A 22,203-nucleotide genomic window follows, 5' to 3' on the forward strand; every position below is an offset into this window, starting at 1 on the left:
TTGGGTGCATTGAAGTGCTTCCGGGTTGAAAGAATTGAACAGTAACATCCCTGTTGCTGGGAGGATGTCCAGTTGGGGGCTCCTTTCATTCCCCCCAAAGTGACACCCATCCCGCTACTCGCAGTCACCTATTTTTGAACTGCTGGGTCGGGAGGAGCAGGAGCATGTGATGGGAGCTCACCCCATCCCAGAGTAGAAACCAGGTCTCAAATGTGAGCTTGCTGATCAGCCCAGCATCCTAACCTCAAGAACCACTGTGCTCCTCCTAACTTTACAAAGGAAATTATATACTCAACTCTACACAGGTTTATATGAATAAACTCTTAAAACTGTTTATGTAAATAAAAATTCTACATTTTTGTACCTTTATCCCAAGTCAAAAGGACTACAAAAAGAGAAACCTTTTTGTAACTAAAACAGCACAATGGGAGAATATCAGCCAATCAATGCAAATATATCTTGAAGCCAAAATATTATCTTTGACCTAGTGCACCGGAAACTGCATTCATTTCCAGAACCAGAATACAAATTTTAAAATAAACCTGTTTACTTACCAAAGATGGATTCTTTTTATGGGGAATGATACAGGGGAAGTTTTTTAAAATTAAAAAACTAAGCATTTTAAACAATACTGGAATTTTCTGATGTCACGTATCACATTTGTCTACTGGAAGGCAAATATGATTTAGAAATGTTGATAGTATTTTAATATTATTTCTTATACTAAAGACTATAGCTATGCAGAACATTATTTGAATTTAAATTAACTTTTTTGTGAATAAGGTAATATTTAGACTGAGAAAGCTGTGTTTTCTCTTGGATGCAGAACACATGCTACTGGTAGGTTTTTATGCCTTTGCTTTTACTCTACTGCCATCTGCTGTAAAGATATACTGATTACAAGATGAATTCTTATAAAGAACTAGTTCAAAATACAGATCAAAACTATATTGACCTTTGTCAAGGTAGTTTCAAGAGGCAACTGGACTTTGTTTTTTCTTTGAAGATGTTTAGCTTCTCATCCAAGAAGCTTCTTCAGCTCTGGCCTTTTGAGAGAAATCATAATGCCGATTATGGTTAACCCTAATCCTTGCCATTTGCCTGTATGACCCACCCACCCCAGTCCTCCTCCATTTGCAGAAGCTGTGCCAGCTCCCTGAAGCAGGTGAACAGCGGTGATGTGCGGCAGGCCAGCTACCTTATCCTGCCTGCTTGACACCAAATGGGCAGTTGGCCTGCCGCCCTATGCCACCCCACACCTGATTCTGTCTGCCTGACAACGGGAGCTCAGGAGCCTCTGTGGAGCACAGACCATTGTCCATGGGTGTATCGTGCTTCCTTACACTCCTGCCCTGCCCTTCAGTTTCTGATGCCAGGAGGACCAGTGGGGCATCGGTGCTTTCACAAGGCTGGGGGGATCTAGATTCTTGGGCACAGTGGGGAGGCATTTCCATTTGGTTGTAAGCTAGTCTAGGTGGAAAGGCAACGGCAGTGGGGAGAGGTCAAATGGGAAGCCCCCGCCCATTGCTGCCTGCCCATTGCTCGTGGCACTTTCCTATTTTCACTCCCCCTCCCCATTGCAGTTCATGCAGTTTGGCTGTCCCTCCCACCACGTGCAACCACACTTACCTCAAGGTTGCTGTTGCAAGGTGAGGCCAGGATCAGAGGCGAGAGGCTGGGCGGGACAAGGCCAATGAGCACGGCCAGTCTCCACATGCTTTTCACTTCCTGTGTGCCTGCCTACCTGGATGGGCTGGGCCAGGCTAAGGTGATATGGGCCAGCTGTGGCCCACAGGCCTTGAGTTTGACACCCCTGATTTAAGACATACAGATGTACATATTTTTGAATTATTCAAGGAGCGATTAGACAGAAGCAAGGAATGAATATATATAGGATTCAACAACTTAGAAACATTTGATGAGATACCACATATATTATATGTTCTAATGTCTGAAATCTCCAACCCAAAATAGTGTTTGAGAGTTCTTGAAAAATCAAGAAATAAAAAATACAATTCTGCATCACCATGATGTCCAGAACTGAATTGACAGGAAACAGAGTCCAGACTGCTATGAAATTCATCATGTACTGTGCGTAAGTGAAAAATTGCTAAAAATGACTCATTTGATTTCAACAAAGGAAGTTACAACAGAGAACATTAAACAGAAACATAATTAAAATAAGTCTGAAAAAAACAGAAATGGTTAAACATTATTAAAACATCTACAATTGTAACTTAAACGTTGAGTTAAAGGCTCTGGATAGGATTGTGTCCATGCGACCTCTCCTAACCCATAGACCTTTTTGTCCAACAAGGTATATGGAGAAATTGAGAGGGATGACATGGATAAAGAGATGCCTAGAGCACTGCTAGCAGAAGACACGGGACAAACTCAATCAAACATGGGTAAGACTTGCTATTAAGTCCTAACTCATGGCAATTCGGGTGATGAAGCGTAAGTACTTCTCCACACTAATTGTGTCTGCAGCTGATCAACCAGCAACCCTCTTTATGGCAAGCTGTCTTCTCCCGGGGAAGGAGGATAAACCTGAAGAAGCACGCTGAGGAATTTGCTGATTTTCTGGAAGACAAAATTGCATGGCTTTGTTCCCAGTTAGATGCCAAGGTTGCTGGTTCAGTGGAGGCACTTGTGACAGATTCTTGCCGTTATCTGGGAATGGTTTGAGCCTGTTGCTCCTGAGGAAGTGAACAGGATTCCCCCATTGGACGACATGCTGGAGTGAACTGACAAGCCTATTGGCTTATCTACTTATGTATTCCCAACCTTCTCACAGGTCACTGGATTGCCAAAAGCTAAGGGGCGGGACTCAATCCCTGAATTTGTCTTCCATATCTATGGGGGGGAGGCAGCTCAGATGAGAGAAATGCATGTTAAAGAGACTACTTTCAAGATGGGGACTTCAAAATTCTTTATTTAACTGAGACTTATTTTATAGATACTTCACTGAAACATGTTATTTTTACTTCTTGGCTTTGCTAACTATATGGGACTTGTCAGCAATAAACTTTATTAACCTAACATCAAGGAAAATATGACAGGCTCAGAATGTATTGATGTGGCATTGGAAGCTAAGCAGAATTGGGCCTGGTTACTATTTGGATGAGAAATTTCATAGAAATTCCAGGTCCATTGATGATCTAAGAAATTGAAAATAGCCCAGAAGAAAGCAATGTTAACCACTTCTCTACTGTTGCTTAGAAAATTATATAGTTGTATCCATTAATTACTTGAAACTAAGGTTTAGCTTAATAAAGACATTACTTTTTATTGCAATAAAAGTTTTATGCAGCAATTCTATAATGTTATTTGGGAATAAAATCCACAAAATGCAGTGGAATTGAATTCTTGAGCTGCATCCAAGTCAGAAGAAATGAGTGGTATGGTGGCCTAAAAGTGGAGCTCCCGCCTCAAATCAGGAGGCTGTGAGTTCAATACTAAGTAGGGGCAGATGTTACTCTGGGCACAATGAGAATGTATCTTCTGAAAGAAACTCTGCATTGGTGACAGGAAGAACATCCGGCCAGTAAACACTCATCTCTATTCAGTTGCCCAGACTCTACCCCACAGGGGATTATGGAGTCACTAAAGATGATGATCCAGGTCAGAAGAAAACACAACAATATCTTATTGATGAAATTGGAGAAAACGGGAATTCAGCACAAAGTAATTAAGCAGAACAGATTTTTCTCCATTTCGACCCAATTCGTTTCTGAGTTACCATTTTTACAGTATAGGACAGTGGTTCCCAACCTTTTTTTCGCCCCGCACCCCTAAAGAAATTTCACTCGAACCTCGCACCCCCTGAAATAAATAATAAATAAAAATGCCAACATATAGCCAATATCCTATTATTTACCTGGACTTTTCTCGCACCCCCTGGAATATCGTCTCGCACCCCAGGCTGGGAACCCCATTTGCAAGTGCATAAAACTATTAATAAGCAACGATTCCTCTTAAATGTCATACTTCAATACATTAAGAATCAGTCTGTTATATTTATAGTTTCAAAATATTTTGAGACTGGAACTTATATTTACAAGTGAGTATTCAATATATACATCTGAAGTAATAGATCACAGTATAAATTAAAGCAGCCTTGATTTAGAACTTTGTAACAGCTGGTTTCAATTTACAAATCATATATTATGAAAATATAAGCACAAAATACAGCTATATTATACAGTATATATTGTAGAGATTGCTTGATCAAAGTAGTGGCTCAAATTAATCAGTACATTAATTCAGAACAATACAATTAATTTTATTATAGAATAGAAATAGTTCTTTCAATTAAATAGCATGTGATGAGTATTCTACAAGAGGACTGGCATTTTTTTTTTTGTGTGTGTGTGTGTGTGGGTGGGTGGGTGGGTGTCTTTAAACCTTTCCAGCTCTTGTGACTAGACATAGATCAGTCCTATAATTCACATAATCTAGTTACTATAATCGGTAATGTATAAAATGCAGATGAAATATATATAATTAACTATCCTAATTATGTTCTGGCTCAAGAAATAGAGAAAGCACTAACATGCAGAATTTAAAAGAAAGCTCCCAGTTGCTCCCATTCCTTCTTCTAGCACTTACGCCTTTGCTATTATGATATATAGCACCATAAATCAGAATCTTGCAGTGTGTCAGGATTCTGGCAGTTGCCCTAATTAAATCATGAACCTCGAGCAAAACTTAAAAACCTATAATGAATTTATTAGGAGCAAAATGTCGGCAGGACCTGAAGCCAATTCAACCGATTCAAATCACACAGTGATTTTCATACTTAACTGCGATTCAATATTACTACTTGAAACAAAACTTGTGCAATTTTTTTTGAGACTTGCCTACAAATCTTTAACTCACTTAACTTCATTTTCTCCTTTGTGTTATCCTTCTGTTCAATTCTGCTTTATCTCTGATGAATATATTGATCCATCACAAAATAGGTCGTAGATGAAGGATTGCCTTGCTGCAAAGCTTCTATCTCTCTTTCAGACCAAAGATATGTCACTGGGTAGCCAGTGATATATACAGTGATATATACATGGCTTAGAAATTTCTGAGACAAAAATTAATTTCACTTCACTACAGAGTATTTTTTGAATACCAAGATAAAGTTTACAAATGTACAGGTAATCCTTGTTTTAACAACCTTTTGTCTAATGATGGTTGGATGTTATGACTGCCTTGGGAGAAAAATGAGTTAAAACACACATTTGAAATTACAACTGCTTGTGCCACCTTGTGGTCACATGATTGCAATTCGGGCACTTGGCAACTGGCTCTTGTTTATCATGGTTGTGGCATCTTGCTGTCACACGACGACTGTGATTTATGATCTTCCTGCAACTTCCGACAACAGAGTGAATTGGGAATGACTGCATGATTTGCTTAATGACATGATCAGCTTAATAACTACAGTAAAAATATTAATAAAATTAGGTCCGATCACATGATGACTCACTAAACGACCATATTAGCAACTGAAATGCTAGTCCCAATTATGGTCGTAAGTTGAAGACTCTCTATATTTTCTAGTATTTCTTAATACTAGGAATCTTCTGAACTTCTACCAGTGAGTACTGAGCTGAATTGATTATAGATCTGAATTAGTGTAAGATGGCTTTTTAGGCAAGTATAGAACATAGCACTGGACTTAATCTCAGCCAGCAGGTATTTATAATGCATTGAAAATTACTTTATATAGTATTTAAAATTGAAATTTCCTAGTGACAAAATTTAGGTGCTGCGTAATTTCTAAGAAATAAAAATTACAATTACTTTGCAGAAATTTAACTGGGTTCCATGCAAATATAAAAATAATGTGACCAAATTCATGTACTTTTCTTAAAATCTGATAAAAATTTAGACTGTGCATATGACATTATTTTCAACTAGGACAATCAGCCAATCTAGATTGGCCAAAGACATGATAGTGATCTTTTTCACATGTAATGTCAATGCACTAGTGCAAAATTAAGACCAAACATGTATTCTGGCTCATAACAATCTGTGGCCTAACCACAGCAATCTGGAAATTACCACACAAAGCAGTATGTTGATATGTATTATTTCCCAAATATTCTACTTTCAATATTTACATACTGCATAGAGATAGTGATTGCTATAAAAATTTTAAGTTCTGAAGTATCAGGTACTGAAATGTATAGTGCAGGAAAAGTAACAATGAGATCCGCTTTGGGTTTATAATGAGTAAAAAAAAAGCATCTATTTTTATTTTTAAACATCAAATATTTGAATAAACACGTGAAAGAGAAGCTTCTTTCATTTCTGTTTAAATTTAAAGTTAAGATTCTAAAAACTTAACTTTTAAAAGGTTTTTCCCTATCTCTTAGATCAGAATATCAAGACTTCCAAAGTTTACTGGACAATATTGACTATGCTGACCCTATCAGCAAATCCTAAATTCTTCACATAGATAGAAGACAGCTGACCAATTTCCAATTAAGCAATTTGGAAAGTTCAGATTTTACCATTTTTAAAATTATAATAAATTAATGCCATCATTGCAAGGGTGAGTCAATTCACATAATAATTTAGTGGTCTTTGTATTCTAATGTTTGAAACATCATTTGGCAAGTAGTTGTTTTCTACATCATGTTTCACTTTTAACTTACTAGTTTTTACCGTAAAGAAGACATCTTAAAATTAACAAAAAGCTTTTACTGTTTTTCTCTCTAGTCTAGACAGCCAGTCTCCAATCTTAGAACCAATTTATCTATATGGATGCATCTTTGTCTCTTTCATTTGGGGATGGAGTAGGAGGAGATAATACCAATAAATATATTTCTACCAAAAGGAGATGATTTATAGTAGAAAACAGAAGTATGTGGTATGCTCCTGTCTATCTGGAAATAATTTTTTGATACAATCTTAATCTAGATTTTCCATATGAAATCTCCTAGGGTGGTATCTGAACATTCCCTATATATATATTGATCTCATGAATAAAATCAAACCTATTATAGATTATCGTCGCTGAGAACACAACACTCACAAGAGACATTTAGTCTCTTGACTACTACCTGGGGTTCACTACTATTCCAGGAGACTTTTTGTATTGCTTGAATATTGTCCAAGAACAATAACTGCTTAGTACAATTAAGTCTAAAGCAGAAATAAAGTGGTGAGGTATATTGTCCAACATGTAAATACTATTAATTACTGAGATGCCTGGCTATACCAAGAGAGAGAACGATAGACAGCTTTTATCCAGTTACTCATGGCAGGTTCATACTCCTTTGGTTCTCTTTGTGGCTTAAAAACCATGTCAGTTTGCCTGAACGTCTTCAGTTGTTCTTTGTCAGTCCAATATCCTAAAAAACAAACAAAAAGATATAAAACAGTCATTCTCATGTTGACCATGATTCCTGTATTAAAACATGTATAGAGGTATATATAAATCTTGTTTGAAGAATATCAACAACACAATGTTTAAATATTTGGAATATCTTTCATATTACAGAATTAACTTGCAGAATAAATCTATTAAATAATAACATATAGATTTCTCAGCAGAATTATGGTTCTAGGATGTATAGGAAAGTGTTGCCATAAGTGAGATGATATTTTTTAATAGAGTTATAATTGATTATGGTTGGAGCTTTCTGTTGATTTAATGTTTTGGGCACTCCCCAGTATTCTGCTACAATACAGGCAGCTATGTAAGTATTTTTAAACAAACAAACAAACAAACAAACAGATGAATAGTATAGTCAACAGTAAGAGATGTACTACTGTAGTTTCTGTTCTACCTTGGTTTAAATGATTGCAAATTAATTTTTGAAAAGCAAAGTCACTACATAGGTTTCCTTGGCTGCTTCAGAGAAATCTGACTATGTAACTACAATAATTTGTGAATTGATAGAGGTAATCCTGAACTTATCACCAGTTCCTTAGCAACCATTCCAAGTTTTTGCTGACGCCCTCCAAAAGCGACTTATGACCCAGTTCTGAAATTATGGCCCTGTGGTCATTCATCCTTACGAGTGACTTTAGGGACTCTGCAGGCACCATCACCCCCTGTCCCACCTATCAGGGCTGACTTGATGGACTATAACAAAAACTATATAGCATACTCTTGAAAAAATATCATTATTATTTGCCTGTTTTGTACAACAAGATATAAATGACCATTTCTCTTGAAACAGATTTCCCCAGGTATTCAGAATAAAACATACCAATAGCAAGGCCTGCTAGAAAAGCTGCTCCAAGACAAGACATGTCTGTACTGTCAGGCTTGTTTATTGATTTCTTGATTAAATCCGAAGTTATCTGCATCACAAAACTATTTTTACTGACGCCTCCGTCAGCTCTATAGAGTTGGTAGAGAGAGAAAATAAAATAAAATACAATATTCAATATTCAAAACACACACACACACACACATATATATATGTTTTCTGAGGTTTTCAAGGGTATTTATATGTGGTTCTTTGGTTATTCGGGTTTTCTCCCACGTAAAATTGGAAGTATCTAGGCAACCAAAATCCAAGAAAGAGAACAAGAGAACGGCAAAGCCCTCCTCCCATATATAAAAGGCACTACAGACAAAATCAGCAAGATCCTCCAAAAACACAACATTAAAACAGCATTCTGCACAAACAGAAAAATATCCACCGTCCTAAGAAACCCTAAAGACAAAACTGAGTTAGAAAACCAAGGAGTATACGAAATCCCTTGCACAGCCTGTCCCACCACATACATCGGACAAACTAACAGAAGAATAAGTGCACGCATTGAAGAACACAAGAACTCAATCAAAAAAGAAGAACCGACCTCTTCCCTGGTCCAACACCTCAAAGCCACAGGACATGAGACTGACTTTAAAAATACCAGAACTATCGCCAAAACCGAACATTTCAACAACAGAATAATCAGAGAAGCCATGGAGATAGAAAAACGCCCACACAGCATGAATAAACAAGATGATACCTCCCGCCTACCAGCCATTTGGAAACCCGCCCTCATTAACAAACAAGTACCTAACATGAAGAATGACACCAGACCCACACCCACGAGGGCCACACAAGATGCTACCACCACACTTCCACGTAGAAAGCAGACTCACACCCACACAGAAGATGAGACACGACCACGGACCAGAAGCCATACCGCAGCTGCATCACTACCCGCTTCAAACCCCTCTGACCCATACATGAAGCGAACTGACGCCCACCATGAAGATGTGGCACGAACGCGAAGCCAAACAACAGGATCACAGCTCACCAGCTGAAATCCCCCAGCAACTAAGACTAACTTGAGCACAACCAAGCCCCCACCTGAACAGAACACACCCCCAGCCAATCAGAACACAGCCAACCCCACCAATCAGAACACAGCCAAACCCCCAACCAATGAGAACACACACCCAGCCAATCAGAACACAGCCAAGCCCCCACCCAATCAAGTCACACCCCCACTAGCAGTTAAAAGGAAGAAGCAGCTGCAAGCTCACATTACTCCGAGAAGCACAAAGCCGAAGACACAAGCCTTAAGATGATGAATGAGACTTCATCGAAACGTCGCCTAGATACTTCCAATTTTACGCGGGAGAAAACCCGAATAACCATAGATCCATACACACACACACACACACACACACACACACACATATATATATGTATACACACACACACACACACATACACACACATATATATATATATTCTACTATGATATAAGTAACTAATGGTATTGCTTATTAATTTTTTAAATTCTAAATAAAACTTGAGTGTAATTATGAAGAGACTGAGATTTTCATTGTTTGGAAAATGTTTAGTTTTATATTTTATTTTAATCAGATATATCTGAGGTACTGAAGAATCTGATTTGGAACTTTTAATAACTGTATAAGATCCAGTTATGATAAAATTCACAAGTTTTCTGAAAATTAAGTAGAAAATTAAGTAGTTCAATTGACCAGTGCAGGAATATTCAACATGGTTTTGACAGGATAATATCCTTTCTGAAATTTCCAGGTTGACAGTGATACTGAAGTCAGCATTACTATTGGTTGGATTTATCAGCATATCAAAAGGCATCTCTCTGTCAAGAGATACAGCATTCTTGTACTCACAGCCTTAGAATACTGCAAACATATAATGTTGCTATGTGTAACATGGCAACATGGCAATGCTTTGAAGAGTGTCTAACTCAATCTAGCTGAAAAAAGGATAGCTAAGTGACATGGAAGCAAATATGATGCATGTTGTAATATGTAGAAATGCTTAATGTAAGCCATGAATGTAATACTCTAAATGCAGGGGTGTCAAATTCAAGGCCGGGGCCCGGATCTGGCCCAGGGGGTGCTTAGATCTGGTATGCGGGGCCATCCTATAAACAGTGAAGGACCAGCCCACAGTGCCTCTGCCAACAAAAACGGAGCTCGGGAAGGCTGTGTGTGCTCCCCCCAAGGTCTATTTTTGCTGGCAAAAGGTGGCAGGAGGCCATTGCAGCTGAAAGTGGAGCTCACAAGGGCCACAGCAGCACACAGGAGCCCATTTTTTTCTGGAAAAGCACTTTGGCCACCACAGGGCATCCCCCAAACCTAAGTGACAAGCTGGCCAGACTCACCCTGGCCACCCCGGAACCCCAAGTTCAAATACAACCCTGATGCGGTCCTTTATGAAATTGAATTTGACACCCCTGTGTTCTAATGTGTACTTTATGCTGATAAAATGTACCATTCTTAAAAGTAACATTAACTACTTTCTATTTCACAGTTTGTACTTACAAGAAGATTACCAAGCAAATCTTAGATTTCCAAAGAATAAAATAGAAAAAAGTGATTTGACAAGTATAACTGTACACAAATACCATTAAGAGACTAACAATAACTCTATAAATAAATAATTCTACAGGCTGCTAGAAATCTTTTGATCAGGAGCTTACAGCAAGAAATGGCTCCAAAACAAAATTACACTGGCTCTAACTTAACTATTGGGCCCTAAAGTTCATGCACAAAACTTATTTAATATATAAATTCATATTAAATGTTCATATTCATGTTCAATATTTTGGATACAATATAAACATACCGAATGGACATAGCTGGAATGCTCAACTCTGTTGTAATGGTATCGTACAGCTGTTTGTTCCTTGAAAAAATAGATGGAGAGGGAGAAATTCAATAAAGTAGTGATATACTAAGGAACGATTACATTAGAAGCATAAAGTGTCATAAGGAACAACAATCAATCAAAATTAGCTAGATGTTTAAACATGTTTATAATGGAGTTAAAATTAACTACAATAAAATAAATTAGACTGCTTAATAAACTAAGAGCTCTAGTTTATTAAGCTATAGTTTTTATTAAGCTATAGTTTTCTTTTCTTTTATAACATTTTAGGGGTTTTTTTGCCCATAAGATTAAAGCAGTATACATCAGGTATTCAACAAAACCCCAGAAAATAAACCATAAGCAGGATAGATACTAAGGGTCAACAAATTAATTAAATTGTTTTGTATCATTTTAAAGACAGAAAAAATAATGAGAATTCCAATGATCCTAATATAGAGCTATTAGTACAAAAGTCTAAAAACTAATAACAATATATTCCTAGTCTATCCACAGTCATTTTATCAGATAACCACTTTTCCAAGTTAGAATATATGAATTCAGTTTTTTGTCTTATGCTTTATATGACAAAGGCAGAGGTGATAATTAAGATTACTATATTTAATATAAGGTAGCTTTCTCAGTAATAAAATATTTAAGCATTTTTGCATCTCCTAACTGATAGCATTTATCATGCATTTTCTCATTTGCCAACAAAAAGTAATATAAATAATGTAAAGCCATAGTATACATTTTTGAATTTAAAATTTAATCAGCAAGGAACAAAGCAAAATAAATCCCATCTATCTAATCTATTGTTTTAAATCTTGTAGAGAGCCAAAAATGAAATACAAATGGAGAAGTGGATTTGAACATGAGGAGAAAATACAGGATACTGGAAAGAAATGTGCATAAAAAGCAACTGTCAAAAAATGTCATTGGAATGAACAAGGGTTTGAGTTTGTATAGCTTGTAAGCCCTGGGATATAATGATAGGGATTCATTTTCTTATATGGATGTGTTTGTATTTTAAGGGAGTAGAGTTGCCTTCCCTTGACATGAACAAGTTTATTCCAAGAAGAAATCCAACAGTACAGAGGTATTACAATGGAAACTGATACACTGAACATTTATCTTGGTAATTTTTTGAAAAACTATGAGTTCTGAACAAAACAGAAACTAAATGTGATTGGTTATAATGACTGCTGATATGCAGCTACTGTTGCCTATATACACAAATGGAATAAGGAGGGCATACTGAGAACAGGGCCAACGATGTTGAGAGGGCATATCCATGTACCTGAAAGCGATGGATTCCAACACAGCTCGAACAAGATGTTTTTTGGTAGTAGTAGGTGTGATCCCCATAAAAGAAGTACATGCGTAAGGATCATTCACAGGTATCTGAAATGAAAGAGATATTAAAACAAAATATGCAGGGATATGTTCTAAAGACAATTGTTCAAGAAAGGACTGAAATATTAGGGAAAAGAATAACTTACAGGTGACAATAAGAGGCAGCATAGTAAGAAGAAAATTGAAAGAGCAGTAAGCAATCTATAAGCAACGATGATTCAGAATGTAATTTTATTTACCTTGAAAATCACTTATTGTAGAACATACTGAAAGTTGAATAAAGTATATACAACTAGTCCTTGATGTACAATCACAACTGAGCCCAAAATTTCCATTGCTAAACAAGGTTAAGTGAGTTCAGCCTCATTTTGCTAACTTTTTTGCCATAATTTTAAGCACTTCTTAAATGAATCATGCGGTTGTTAAGTGAATCTGGCTTTCTCCACTGACTTTGCTTGTTGGAAGCTGGCTGGGAAGTTTACAAATGGTGATCACATGATCAAGGGACACTGCAACTGTCATAAATACCAGTAAATGCCAGTTGCCAAACGCCCAAGATTTGATCATGGGGATGCTGAAATGGTCTAAGTGTCAAAACTGATCATAAGTCACTTTTTTCAGTGCTGTCATAACTTTAAACAGTCACTAATGAATGGTTGTAAATCAAGGACTATCTGTAATTCAGGACGATCATACTTGAAAGAAAAACAGTCACTGAGGTAAATAAACTAAAGGCAATATTTTTTACCTGCAAACCACTAAAAGATGGAACAAAACAAACTCCTCCCGAATTTACTAGGCTATGTGCCATTTGTGATGTCTCTTCAACATTGTCAAAAAGTTCTGTGTAAGCACACAAAATATGAATTAATATGTATCAACAACTCTCAAAATTCTATACAATTAACCCCAAGAAAATGTATGTCCTTTCTGCTTCTTTAGGTATGATGATTACCTCGGTTATCTTTTCAGTACACGTAGTCCTAGACATAAAACCATTTAGTGACCGTTCAGTTATAAGGGCACTGGAAAAAAGTAATTTATGACTATTTTTCACATTTATGAGCATTGCAGCATCCCCAATGGTCAAAATTCTGGCACTTTGCAACTGGCAGGTATTTATGACAGTTGCACTGTCCTGGAGTCATGTGATCACCATTTGTAACCTTCCCAGCCAGCTTCCAACAAGCAAAGTCAGTGGGAAAAGCTAGATTTGCTTAATGACCGCATGATTCACTTAATAATTACAGTGACTTTACAACTGTGGCAAAAAAAGGTCACAAAAAGGGGCAAAATTCACTTACCAACTGCCTTGCTTAGCAATGGAAATTTTGGGCTCAATTGTGATTGTAAGATTGAGGACTACCTGTATTGGAAAATATTCTAGCATTTCAAGTGTTGGGCACCTCTTTATAATAAAGTAATTTAAACGGCTCTTTCCGTTTCTCAAAAAAAGTGAGTGATGTGCTTTTTCTTACTGTCCTGAGGAAGGAAACTGTTAAATGCTATTCTATCTTCTCGCTATTGGCATTGTTTGCATATTCAGCAGGAGTAGCTGAATGAACAAATGGAAATAAGGAAGAACAGCAGAAAAGCATACTTCTTATGTCTGTGCCAGAAGAAATGGAATAGTTGGACAGTTATGGCATAACAAATTAGTATTGCATTTATATATAAGTAGCACAGAGCTAGATATGAACTTCTTTCAATGCAGAATGTCTGATACTGTGGAAGACATTATTCCTAAGCATGCAATCTACCACTTGAAATGCAATATAGATGCAAATGCCATGGTAAAATCTTGCAAATCTTTTACTGCTTGGTGATAAAAGTACACAACTTTGGGGGTCAGAGAGTTTCTAAATCTAAAAATATATTTCTTCTAGCATACAGGCAATATTACCAATAGCATAAATTTACTTTTCACGGCATGTGGTTTTAAAATATAAAATGCAAGCTTTTAAATACTGCATTTATATTTCTTTTACCTGGTATTTCATTTGGCATTAGATAATAAAGTAAAAAAGAACTGATATAATTTACATCTTCAGAATTATTCAAAGGAAAAAAGACAGTTTTCCTTATCCATTCACATAAAAACCAGTAACATATTTAGATGCAACATTTTTTACTTTATTATTCATAGGCTTAAATAATTCAACTTCAATACTTAAACTCACCTAAGCTCTGAATCCATTTGATAGCATTTCCAGTATCAGAAGCATTGCCTTCAGCTAAGTAGGTGATCTCATTCCCAATTTTCCAACCAACCAATGGATACAAGCCTTGAAATAACAAAACATAAATTTTCAATGTTATGCCACAATAGACCCGTTATATTCATTAGAAAAGGATTCAGTGCAAAACCTTCAACAACGGAAGACATGCTAACGTTCACCAAATTCCCCTACAACCTCTGGAAATATAACCAGAGAATTAAGACTCAGTACAAGGGATAGAAGAATAACTAAGAAGTTCTTCCCTTCTTCCACACTTCAATTTTATGTCCTTTTTTGTGGCAATCATAAAGCAAATGTGGCAGTTTTGTCAAAAATTGAACATATTTTGTAAAACATATTGTAAATGGCAGTCGCATGACCACAGGACACAGTAAATGGCCATAAATGCAGCTATGTTGCCAAGCACCTAAAGTTTGGTCACATAATTTCTGAGGGGGCCCTACTGTTGGAACTTCGAATCCAGATCCTAAGTCCCCTTTTTTGGGTAAGTTGTAACTTTAAACAATAGTTAAGCAACTGGTCATAAGTCAAGAATTATCTGTTGGTTATATTAATAGGGAAACTAGTGATTTATTGAATAGCATAGCAATAAGCTACAATCAAATCTATTTTTTTCATTGTTATATGTTCTTCCACTGTTTGAATAATGTGGGAACACATTTATATGAGGTCTCCTAAACATAGAACTCTTTTGTGAAGCTTATTCAAATAACATTTTTATAAAATTTTTATAATCTTTATACTCCAGGTTGAATTGAAACTTCTACATCCAGTCTTTTCCATAAAGAAGTATTTCTTACTTTGCTGTTGCTTTTTTCCTTCTTATGACCAAGTGAAAGCTATAAATGCACTTAACCTGTATCAGTTGGAACAAAAAAGTACTTCTAGGAATTATTAGAATTATATTTTGAGATTTATTTTTACTAAATAATGGGGGGAGGGGACCTGAGAAAATATGTAGATGGGAACGGAATTTTTCAGAAATGATTTCCTTTTCTAAAACTTTAGTTATCTATGTCCTATGACTAAAATACATTTTTTATTACTAATCGATAAATAATTAATAGACTTAATTATATTAACCATTTTAATTCTAATAAAATAAAATTGTATAAAATTAAAATAAATGTAAAATTAAATTTAGATTAACATATAATTTATTACATAAAGCATTGAATTTAAATAATATTTTTATTTCACAGAAAAAAAACTTTGCTGTGTCCACAATTGTTCTTGCCAACCAGAAACATACAAACACACCTTTCTTAGATACATGAATGTTGTTTCCAGTATTAATATCCCAAAAGGTACCAGTTCCCATGGTGAGTTTTATGTCACCTGTATCAAAACAGCACTGTCCGAACATGGCTGCCTGCTGGTCTGCTGCCTACAAATAAAAATCAGACAGCGAGGTATCAACAGCTACTCTAGAAATCAAACATCTGAACATTGAGAAGTGCATTATAACTTTACTGTACTAAATAGCTAATGTGTCAAGCTTAAAAAATAAGAAAAGCAATAAAATGGAAAGAAGACATGTACTTTTCTTTTTCATTAGTCAGATAAATAACGTTAATAGGTTACTGTCTGCTTATATGTCTATCTATGTTTGTTTTAACAATTTTTATTTAAGGTAGCATCAGAATTTGGTATCACTGTTGTGAAGAAGATAAATTATTAGAAAAATAGGAGTGTGACAGCAAATTAGAAACATAAAAAGAAACAAAGAAGGAATGTGTATTAATCAAATAGACACACAGAGAGGTGGCCTTGGATGTCTAGCTAACAATAAGCTTTATCAAAAAAAACTCTATGGCAATCTAATGACATGTTTCTTTTTCTAAAACAATGATTCTTTCTTGAAGATAGTAACAATAGAAGCGCAGGAAATAACAGAGAATTGTTAATTGTGAATATGTATGCTTACATCACCTATTATTTATGCATATGTATGTATGTATGTACATTTCTCCTTTCTGAAATGTACATCCTTTGTCTGTAGGAATCTCTCTCAATATTCTTTGGAGGAGGTTCCTCCAGTGTACACTGTTAAAAAAAAATAAATACTGCAGCATGTCTCGATTATTTTCTTTGGGTCCTGCATTTTGATTCCAAATTGTACAGCCATCAAAGTGATAACACTGGCAGAACGTCTTACAGATGCTGGCTCTGAGTTATATATACTTCATATTTCGTTTCCAATTTTCCCTACATTCTTAGTAAACTACATCCAGCTATGTTTTAGTTTCTCACAAAGTCCTTACCCTAGCATTGCCTCTGGCGCATTGTGGGGCAAACTGGAAGAATAATTAAATCCAGCTGGCTGCTGCAGATAGGCTAGGGCCATTGAGACAGGAGGGGATAGAGACAACAGCTTCTTCCAATCCATTGTATTATGGGACAAAGTTTACCAGACTCACGGAACAAAGAGGCATTCTATTATCTGAGCTGTAATTCTAACAAGGATAATATTATTATTATACATTTTGTAAAATAAGGTATTATGTGTGGGAGGAAAAGATATTGAATCTATTTACAAAAACATGACAGTTAGGCTTGATTACTATACTCTTTTCTATTCATTTTAAAACAATTTAGGGACTAGGAGTACATCAATAGCAATGCTATTTATTTCTCTCTTCACGCACAACTTAAGGAACTTTGCTAAGAAAACAGTACTTGTTCATCTATGTTACATTTTAGATACAAACAGAAAAAGGAAGAAATAGTTGACAAAACCATAATCAGTAGCATTACACAGCTTATACTCATTTTTCAATTTATAAAAGGTTACAGTTGGTTCTCCTACCCATCTCCCTGACATATTAAACTTGACATAGAGATGATAAACAAGTCAAAAATAGTTTGATAAATATTTAGAGGTAGTCCTTGTAATTGACTCCACAATTTCACTTGTAAGTCATGATGATCCTAAAGCAGGTCATCAGTTGACCATATCTGATGTTACAACCATTTTTATGGCAGTTGTTAAGCAAACATGTCAGTTGTAAAGCAAATACCATGGTTGTTTGCTAGGGCAGTTTTTGATCGAAATCTGAAATAAATAAGTTTCTGGGGAAAAACATTGTAAATCAGTCGTGACCACAGGGTACTACAAATGGCCATAAATGTAGGCTGGTTGACAAATGTCCAAAATGCAGTCACATGACTGCAGTGTGCCTGTGTATGTTGCTCAGATGTCAGAACTTTAAAACTGGGTCCTAAATCATTTTTTAGGGGTTCATAAGTTGAGCACTACCTTTGTATTATGATGTAATGTCAGGATTACGTTCTGGCTAGGTTCCAGTCTGAGAGCATAAAAAAGGTATGCCAGATGTATTGAATATAATTATTATTAAATGAATTATGGCCCTAGATAAATCTTGCCCAAATAATATATGTGAATGATATTCAGGCTTAAATTTGGCTCTCAAAGCATCCAAGAGGTATAAATATTTAAAACATAATAATGTGCAATTTTAAGTTCTTTAAAAAGAGCTTCTCATTAATAGTTAATTCACTGAAATAGAAGATTTCAAAACTGGAATGCTTAGTTTTTAAGAAGGATTAAATAGCATTATCTTGACAGTAAAATGAGATTTACAAATCTAAATGCAGTTATTGTGCAAATCCATTTGTGCATACTGATTCTTCCACTCCCTTTCTTCCAATCAGCTTATCCTGACATTTAAGAACAGAATTAATTGAACGCAAAAGTTTTCAAATAAGTTAATTTGAATCTTCAAGAGTAGATTAAGCTCAGATTTAGCTTTTACTTTGAATCTTTCTTCTAGAAATTTAAGGATGAGTAAGTTTTACTAAACACCAACTGAATTTAAATATATCCAAGTCAAAGAGAAAAAAGATTCTATATTTACCAAAGCTGCTATTGCAATAGGTACTCCAAATATTTCAGCATCAACTAATCCAAAAATGTGGCTTAAAATAAAGATAAATGAAGTTAGTGCTTCCAACTTATTCAACACATTTACAGTAAATGAGCTAACTAAATAGAGAAAAACTGTCATATCTATTCTAAACAGAACTTTGGTGTTTCATATTTATATTTCAACTATTTCATATTTACATTTCAACTAGATAACTCATGACCCATTGTGTTACCATTTCAGAAATATTTCTTTATCTAAACAGAGAAACAGAAAGACCATGGGTGGGCCAAACAATCAGTGGAGTGGAAGCGATATCCAATTTTTTTCTGGCTTCTCCACTGAGTTTCCTTGTGGAAAGATGGCAGCTAGCATCAGAAATCTTCCTTCCCTCCCTCCTTCCCTTCCCTTCCCAGCAGGTAGATAACAGGTGTTGCACAGGGAAGAGAGGGAGCATGGTGCAAGTGCAAAGGGATTGTCGCTACAACAGAACTGTGGAAAGCTGTCAGGGAACTTTGAAATTGAGGATCACATAACTGGGCTGATCATAGCAATGCTGTGGTGACAATGAAGCAGGCAAAACTTCCCCAAATTTTAGTAGTCCCAGGTCCCAGCATTCTGTAAGCTAGCCTATTTGAGGTACCTTGGTTGAAAAAGATTTTGCCCTAAAAGTTACAGACATGAGAGCATTAACAGTACATAGATAATTCCTTTGACATTTATGCCTTCATTTGGAAAAAGTAAAAAATATGTTAAATAAAACTTACCTAGTGTCCTCTATTGGAGGGAAAAGCGATATTGGAATGGAAAGTAGCTTGCTAAAAAGGTCACTCCACTGCAGCTGAAATCACATGCATATTAAAAATAAAATTAGAAACAATGCAAAGACAAACCATAACAACATGGGAGAAGGAACTAGTCATACCTTAAACGGATCAAAAAATGCAGTGGTACTGGCATTTGAATAATCTGTAGCATACACTGCACCTAGAATATACAATCAGATATTGAAAAATAAAACAAAAAGCAATTATAATACAACATGGAAATTACAATTTGGTGATTGATCTCCTGAATAAGGTATCAGTCACATAATTCTTAATTATAAAACCAGGATTGCCTCCTTCCAAGAGGTTATTTTAATTACCGTATTTATCGGCGTATAACACACACTTTTTCCCCCTGAAAATAGGGGGCAAATGATGTGCATGTTATATCGCCGATATATGTTAAGCCTTCGGTGAATGCTGCTGGGATCGGGGATCAAGGACACAAATGAAAGAAGGGGAGGAGGAAGCAACCGAAGCCTGTCCTTCTCTCTGGGTCAGCTCTCTCAGTCGCTCTCTCGCTCCTCCACCAGCACAGGAAGAAACTGCTTCAAAGAAGCTGGGGCTTTTCCTGTCGCCTTTCTCCCCACCCCGTCCGCCCGCCCGCCCGCAGTGCTCCGTTCTGCCTGCCTGCCTGCCTTCGTTAATGGTTGAATCGGAACAGCTTGGCTGAGTAAAAGAGGCGAATAGTTATTATTCTCAGCCGAAGCTGCTCCCAAACAACCAGAAACTAAGGCAGGCAGGCAGGCAGGCAGAATGGGACACTGTGGATTGAAGCGCGCGTGGGGTGGGAGTGGGGGTGAAATTTCCCTCTTAAAATGAAGATGCGTGTTATACGCCTGTGCGTGTTATACGCCGATAAATACGGTATCTTGTAATATAGAACTGATGTTGTTCTATTAACACTATTATCACCATTCCCTTTACTGGAGCACCTGATCCTCTATACAGTGCACAAGTATAAAAGTAACCAATCTCACATGGACCATGACTGTAAAATTGTGCATGTGGAAGATTTTCCCTGCCTCCAAGTGAAAAGACCTGTAGGGCAAAAAGTTCCATTAGTAGCTATTACTGTTTCTTTGCAATGTCCTTGTCAGTGGAGGACTGAGAATCAGATAACACAAATTCTACGAAACATCTATTGTCTGAAAGATACGATCTGACCATAGAATTAAAACACTCAACTCTGATTCTTAACCTCACAAATATCTCACAATCCTTAAGTCTATGAGAATGTCAGTACCTTCAAATTGTGGTGCAAGGTATAAAATGGTGAAAAAGGGCACTTCCAGAGAAACATGAATATTTTCTAAATGGATTACTATTAGGACAAAGACATGAATTAGCAAAAATGGGGTTCCAGTAGAATTCTCTGCTGCCTTGAGATAAAAATTCTAGGAATAATGTATTTTGCAATTCCCTTTTCTATTATGCACCTTGTTTATCCAGATTCCTGAACTTTGCACTGCCTTTGACTACGCTTTAGGTCTGTACCTTTGAAACTTTGGTATTATCTGTTTTTGATCCTGGATTAGATTTGGACAAAACTTGTTACTGCTTTTTCACTGCCAACGTCTTTTGAATTTTCGACTTTGGTTAGAAAGACAATATTTTTTTATTTGCAGACAATTCTATTTTACAAGTGCTGCTGTGTGAAGGATGTCAGAATAAGATTCACTTGCACAATTTTAGGGGTGAAATGTGGGTATATTATCTCCCCCTCCCCCCATTTAATCACTGTACTCACCTTTAGTGAGTTTATAAAGTAACCATGTGTCAACTGTTCCAAAACAGCAATTGTCATCTTTAGTAGCTTTTTCTACCTGCAAATGAACACACAGGTTGCATTTTTTTTTTTTTGCAGGAAGGAAAATGTAATCCATCCATATCAGTGCACTTACAATAGCTCTAGACAGCCAGTCTGCTATTCAGTCAAGTCTAAGGGGTTGATAGTAGTATACAAAACCCTAAACAATCCAGAAGGTTGATTCAAGTAGGATAATTAATTACATCAGCCTTCTAGGCTCTTATGACGTTTAAAGGAAACCCTTTTCTTTATACCATAATGTGGAAATTGGTGTTTGGTAAGTGTTCAGAAGGTGAATCAGATAGTTTTATGAAATGTACAACTCCATGCATCATGGCTGATCCCAAAGCTAATTTTTTTTAGATATCTTTCAAAAACATACTGTGTTAGAGGAGGAGGACGACAACGACAACAGACCCTTTGCTAGCTACTGAATAAAACTGCTAGATGAGAATAACAGATTACCACTGTATATTGTAAATTGGCTATGACAATGGATGTAGCATGCAGTTATATGATAATCCTGAGAGGAAGGGAACTGTGTTGAATCTTTTACAAAATAAGTATTTTGTCACCGGCCACATTCTGTAAAAGTCATTTTATCTCAATGCTCACAGCATGTTATTGCTGCTGTTGTTATTTTCATAAAATAATTAAGATTTCCTGTATTGATCTATCCTGTACTGCTACATCAGAAACTATTTTTTATACTTCCATATAAAATGACCATCAGATATTAACTATGGTGCTTTTGGTTGGGTTTTTTGTGTGTGTGCTTTCAAGTCAGTTTTTGACTCCTGTTGACTGGGTGAACAGGTCTCTGCAGTTTTCTTATCACTATTTTCAGAAATGGTTCGCCCTTGCCTCCTTCCTAGGGCTGAGAGAGTGTGACTGGAGCTCACTTTGTGCCTAAGACAGGATAAGAACTCCCAGTTTCTAGCCTGATGTTTTAACCACTGCATCAAACAGGCTCTCAATAATAAC

At 36.3% G+C, this 22,203-nt stretch overlaps 1 protein-coding gene across 3 annotated transcripts in view; it reads right to left on the reverse strand.

The window, feature by feature from the left end:
* Positions 1 to 6,864: 6,864 nt before the first annotated feature.
* Positions 6,865 to 22,203, reverse strand: part of GK5 (glycerol kinase 5) — a 36,779-nt gene continuing 21,440 nt past the window's right edge. For 2 of the 3 annotated variants that reach the window (XM_026664596.2, XM_087965109.1), the window contains 11 exons: positions 21,160 to 21,235; positions 19,508 to 19,569; positions 19,350 to 19,423; positions 18,574 to 18,634; positions 15,956 to 16,082; positions 14,636 to 14,740; positions 13,204 to 13,298; positions 12,400 to 12,503; positions 11,079 to 11,138; positions 8,220 to 8,353; positions 6,865 to 7,355 (listed from right to left, as the gene is read on the reverse strand). In XM_026664596.2, coding sequence (XP_026520381.2) covers positions 7,201 to 7,355; positions 8,220 to 8,353; positions 11,079 to 11,138; positions 12,400 to 12,503; positions 13,204 to 13,298; positions 14,636 to 14,740; positions 15,956 to 16,082; positions 18,574 to 18,634; positions 19,350 to 19,423; positions 19,508 to 19,569; positions 21,160 to 21,235 — 1,053 coding nt within the window. In that variant the 3' untranslated portion in view covers positions 6,865 to 7,200. The remainder of the gene's footprint in view (positions 7,356 to 8,219; positions 8,354 to 11,078; positions 11,139 to 12,399; positions 12,504 to 13,203; positions 13,299 to 14,635; positions 14,741 to 15,955; positions 16,083 to 18,573; positions 18,635 to 19,349; positions 19,424 to 19,507; positions 19,570 to 21,159; positions 21,236 to 22,203) is intronic. The other variant, XM_026664606.2, reaches the window with a different exon arrangement.

The sequence above is a fragment of the Notechis scutatus genome, chromosome 4 (genome assembly GCF_049901735.1).
Source record: "Notechis scutatus isolate UNSWTSFEM ecotype Mainland chromosome 4, rNotScu1.2, whole genome shotgun sequence".
Lineage (NCBI taxonomy): Eukaryota > Metazoa > Chordata > Lepidosauria > Squamata > Elapidae > Notechis > Notechis scutatus.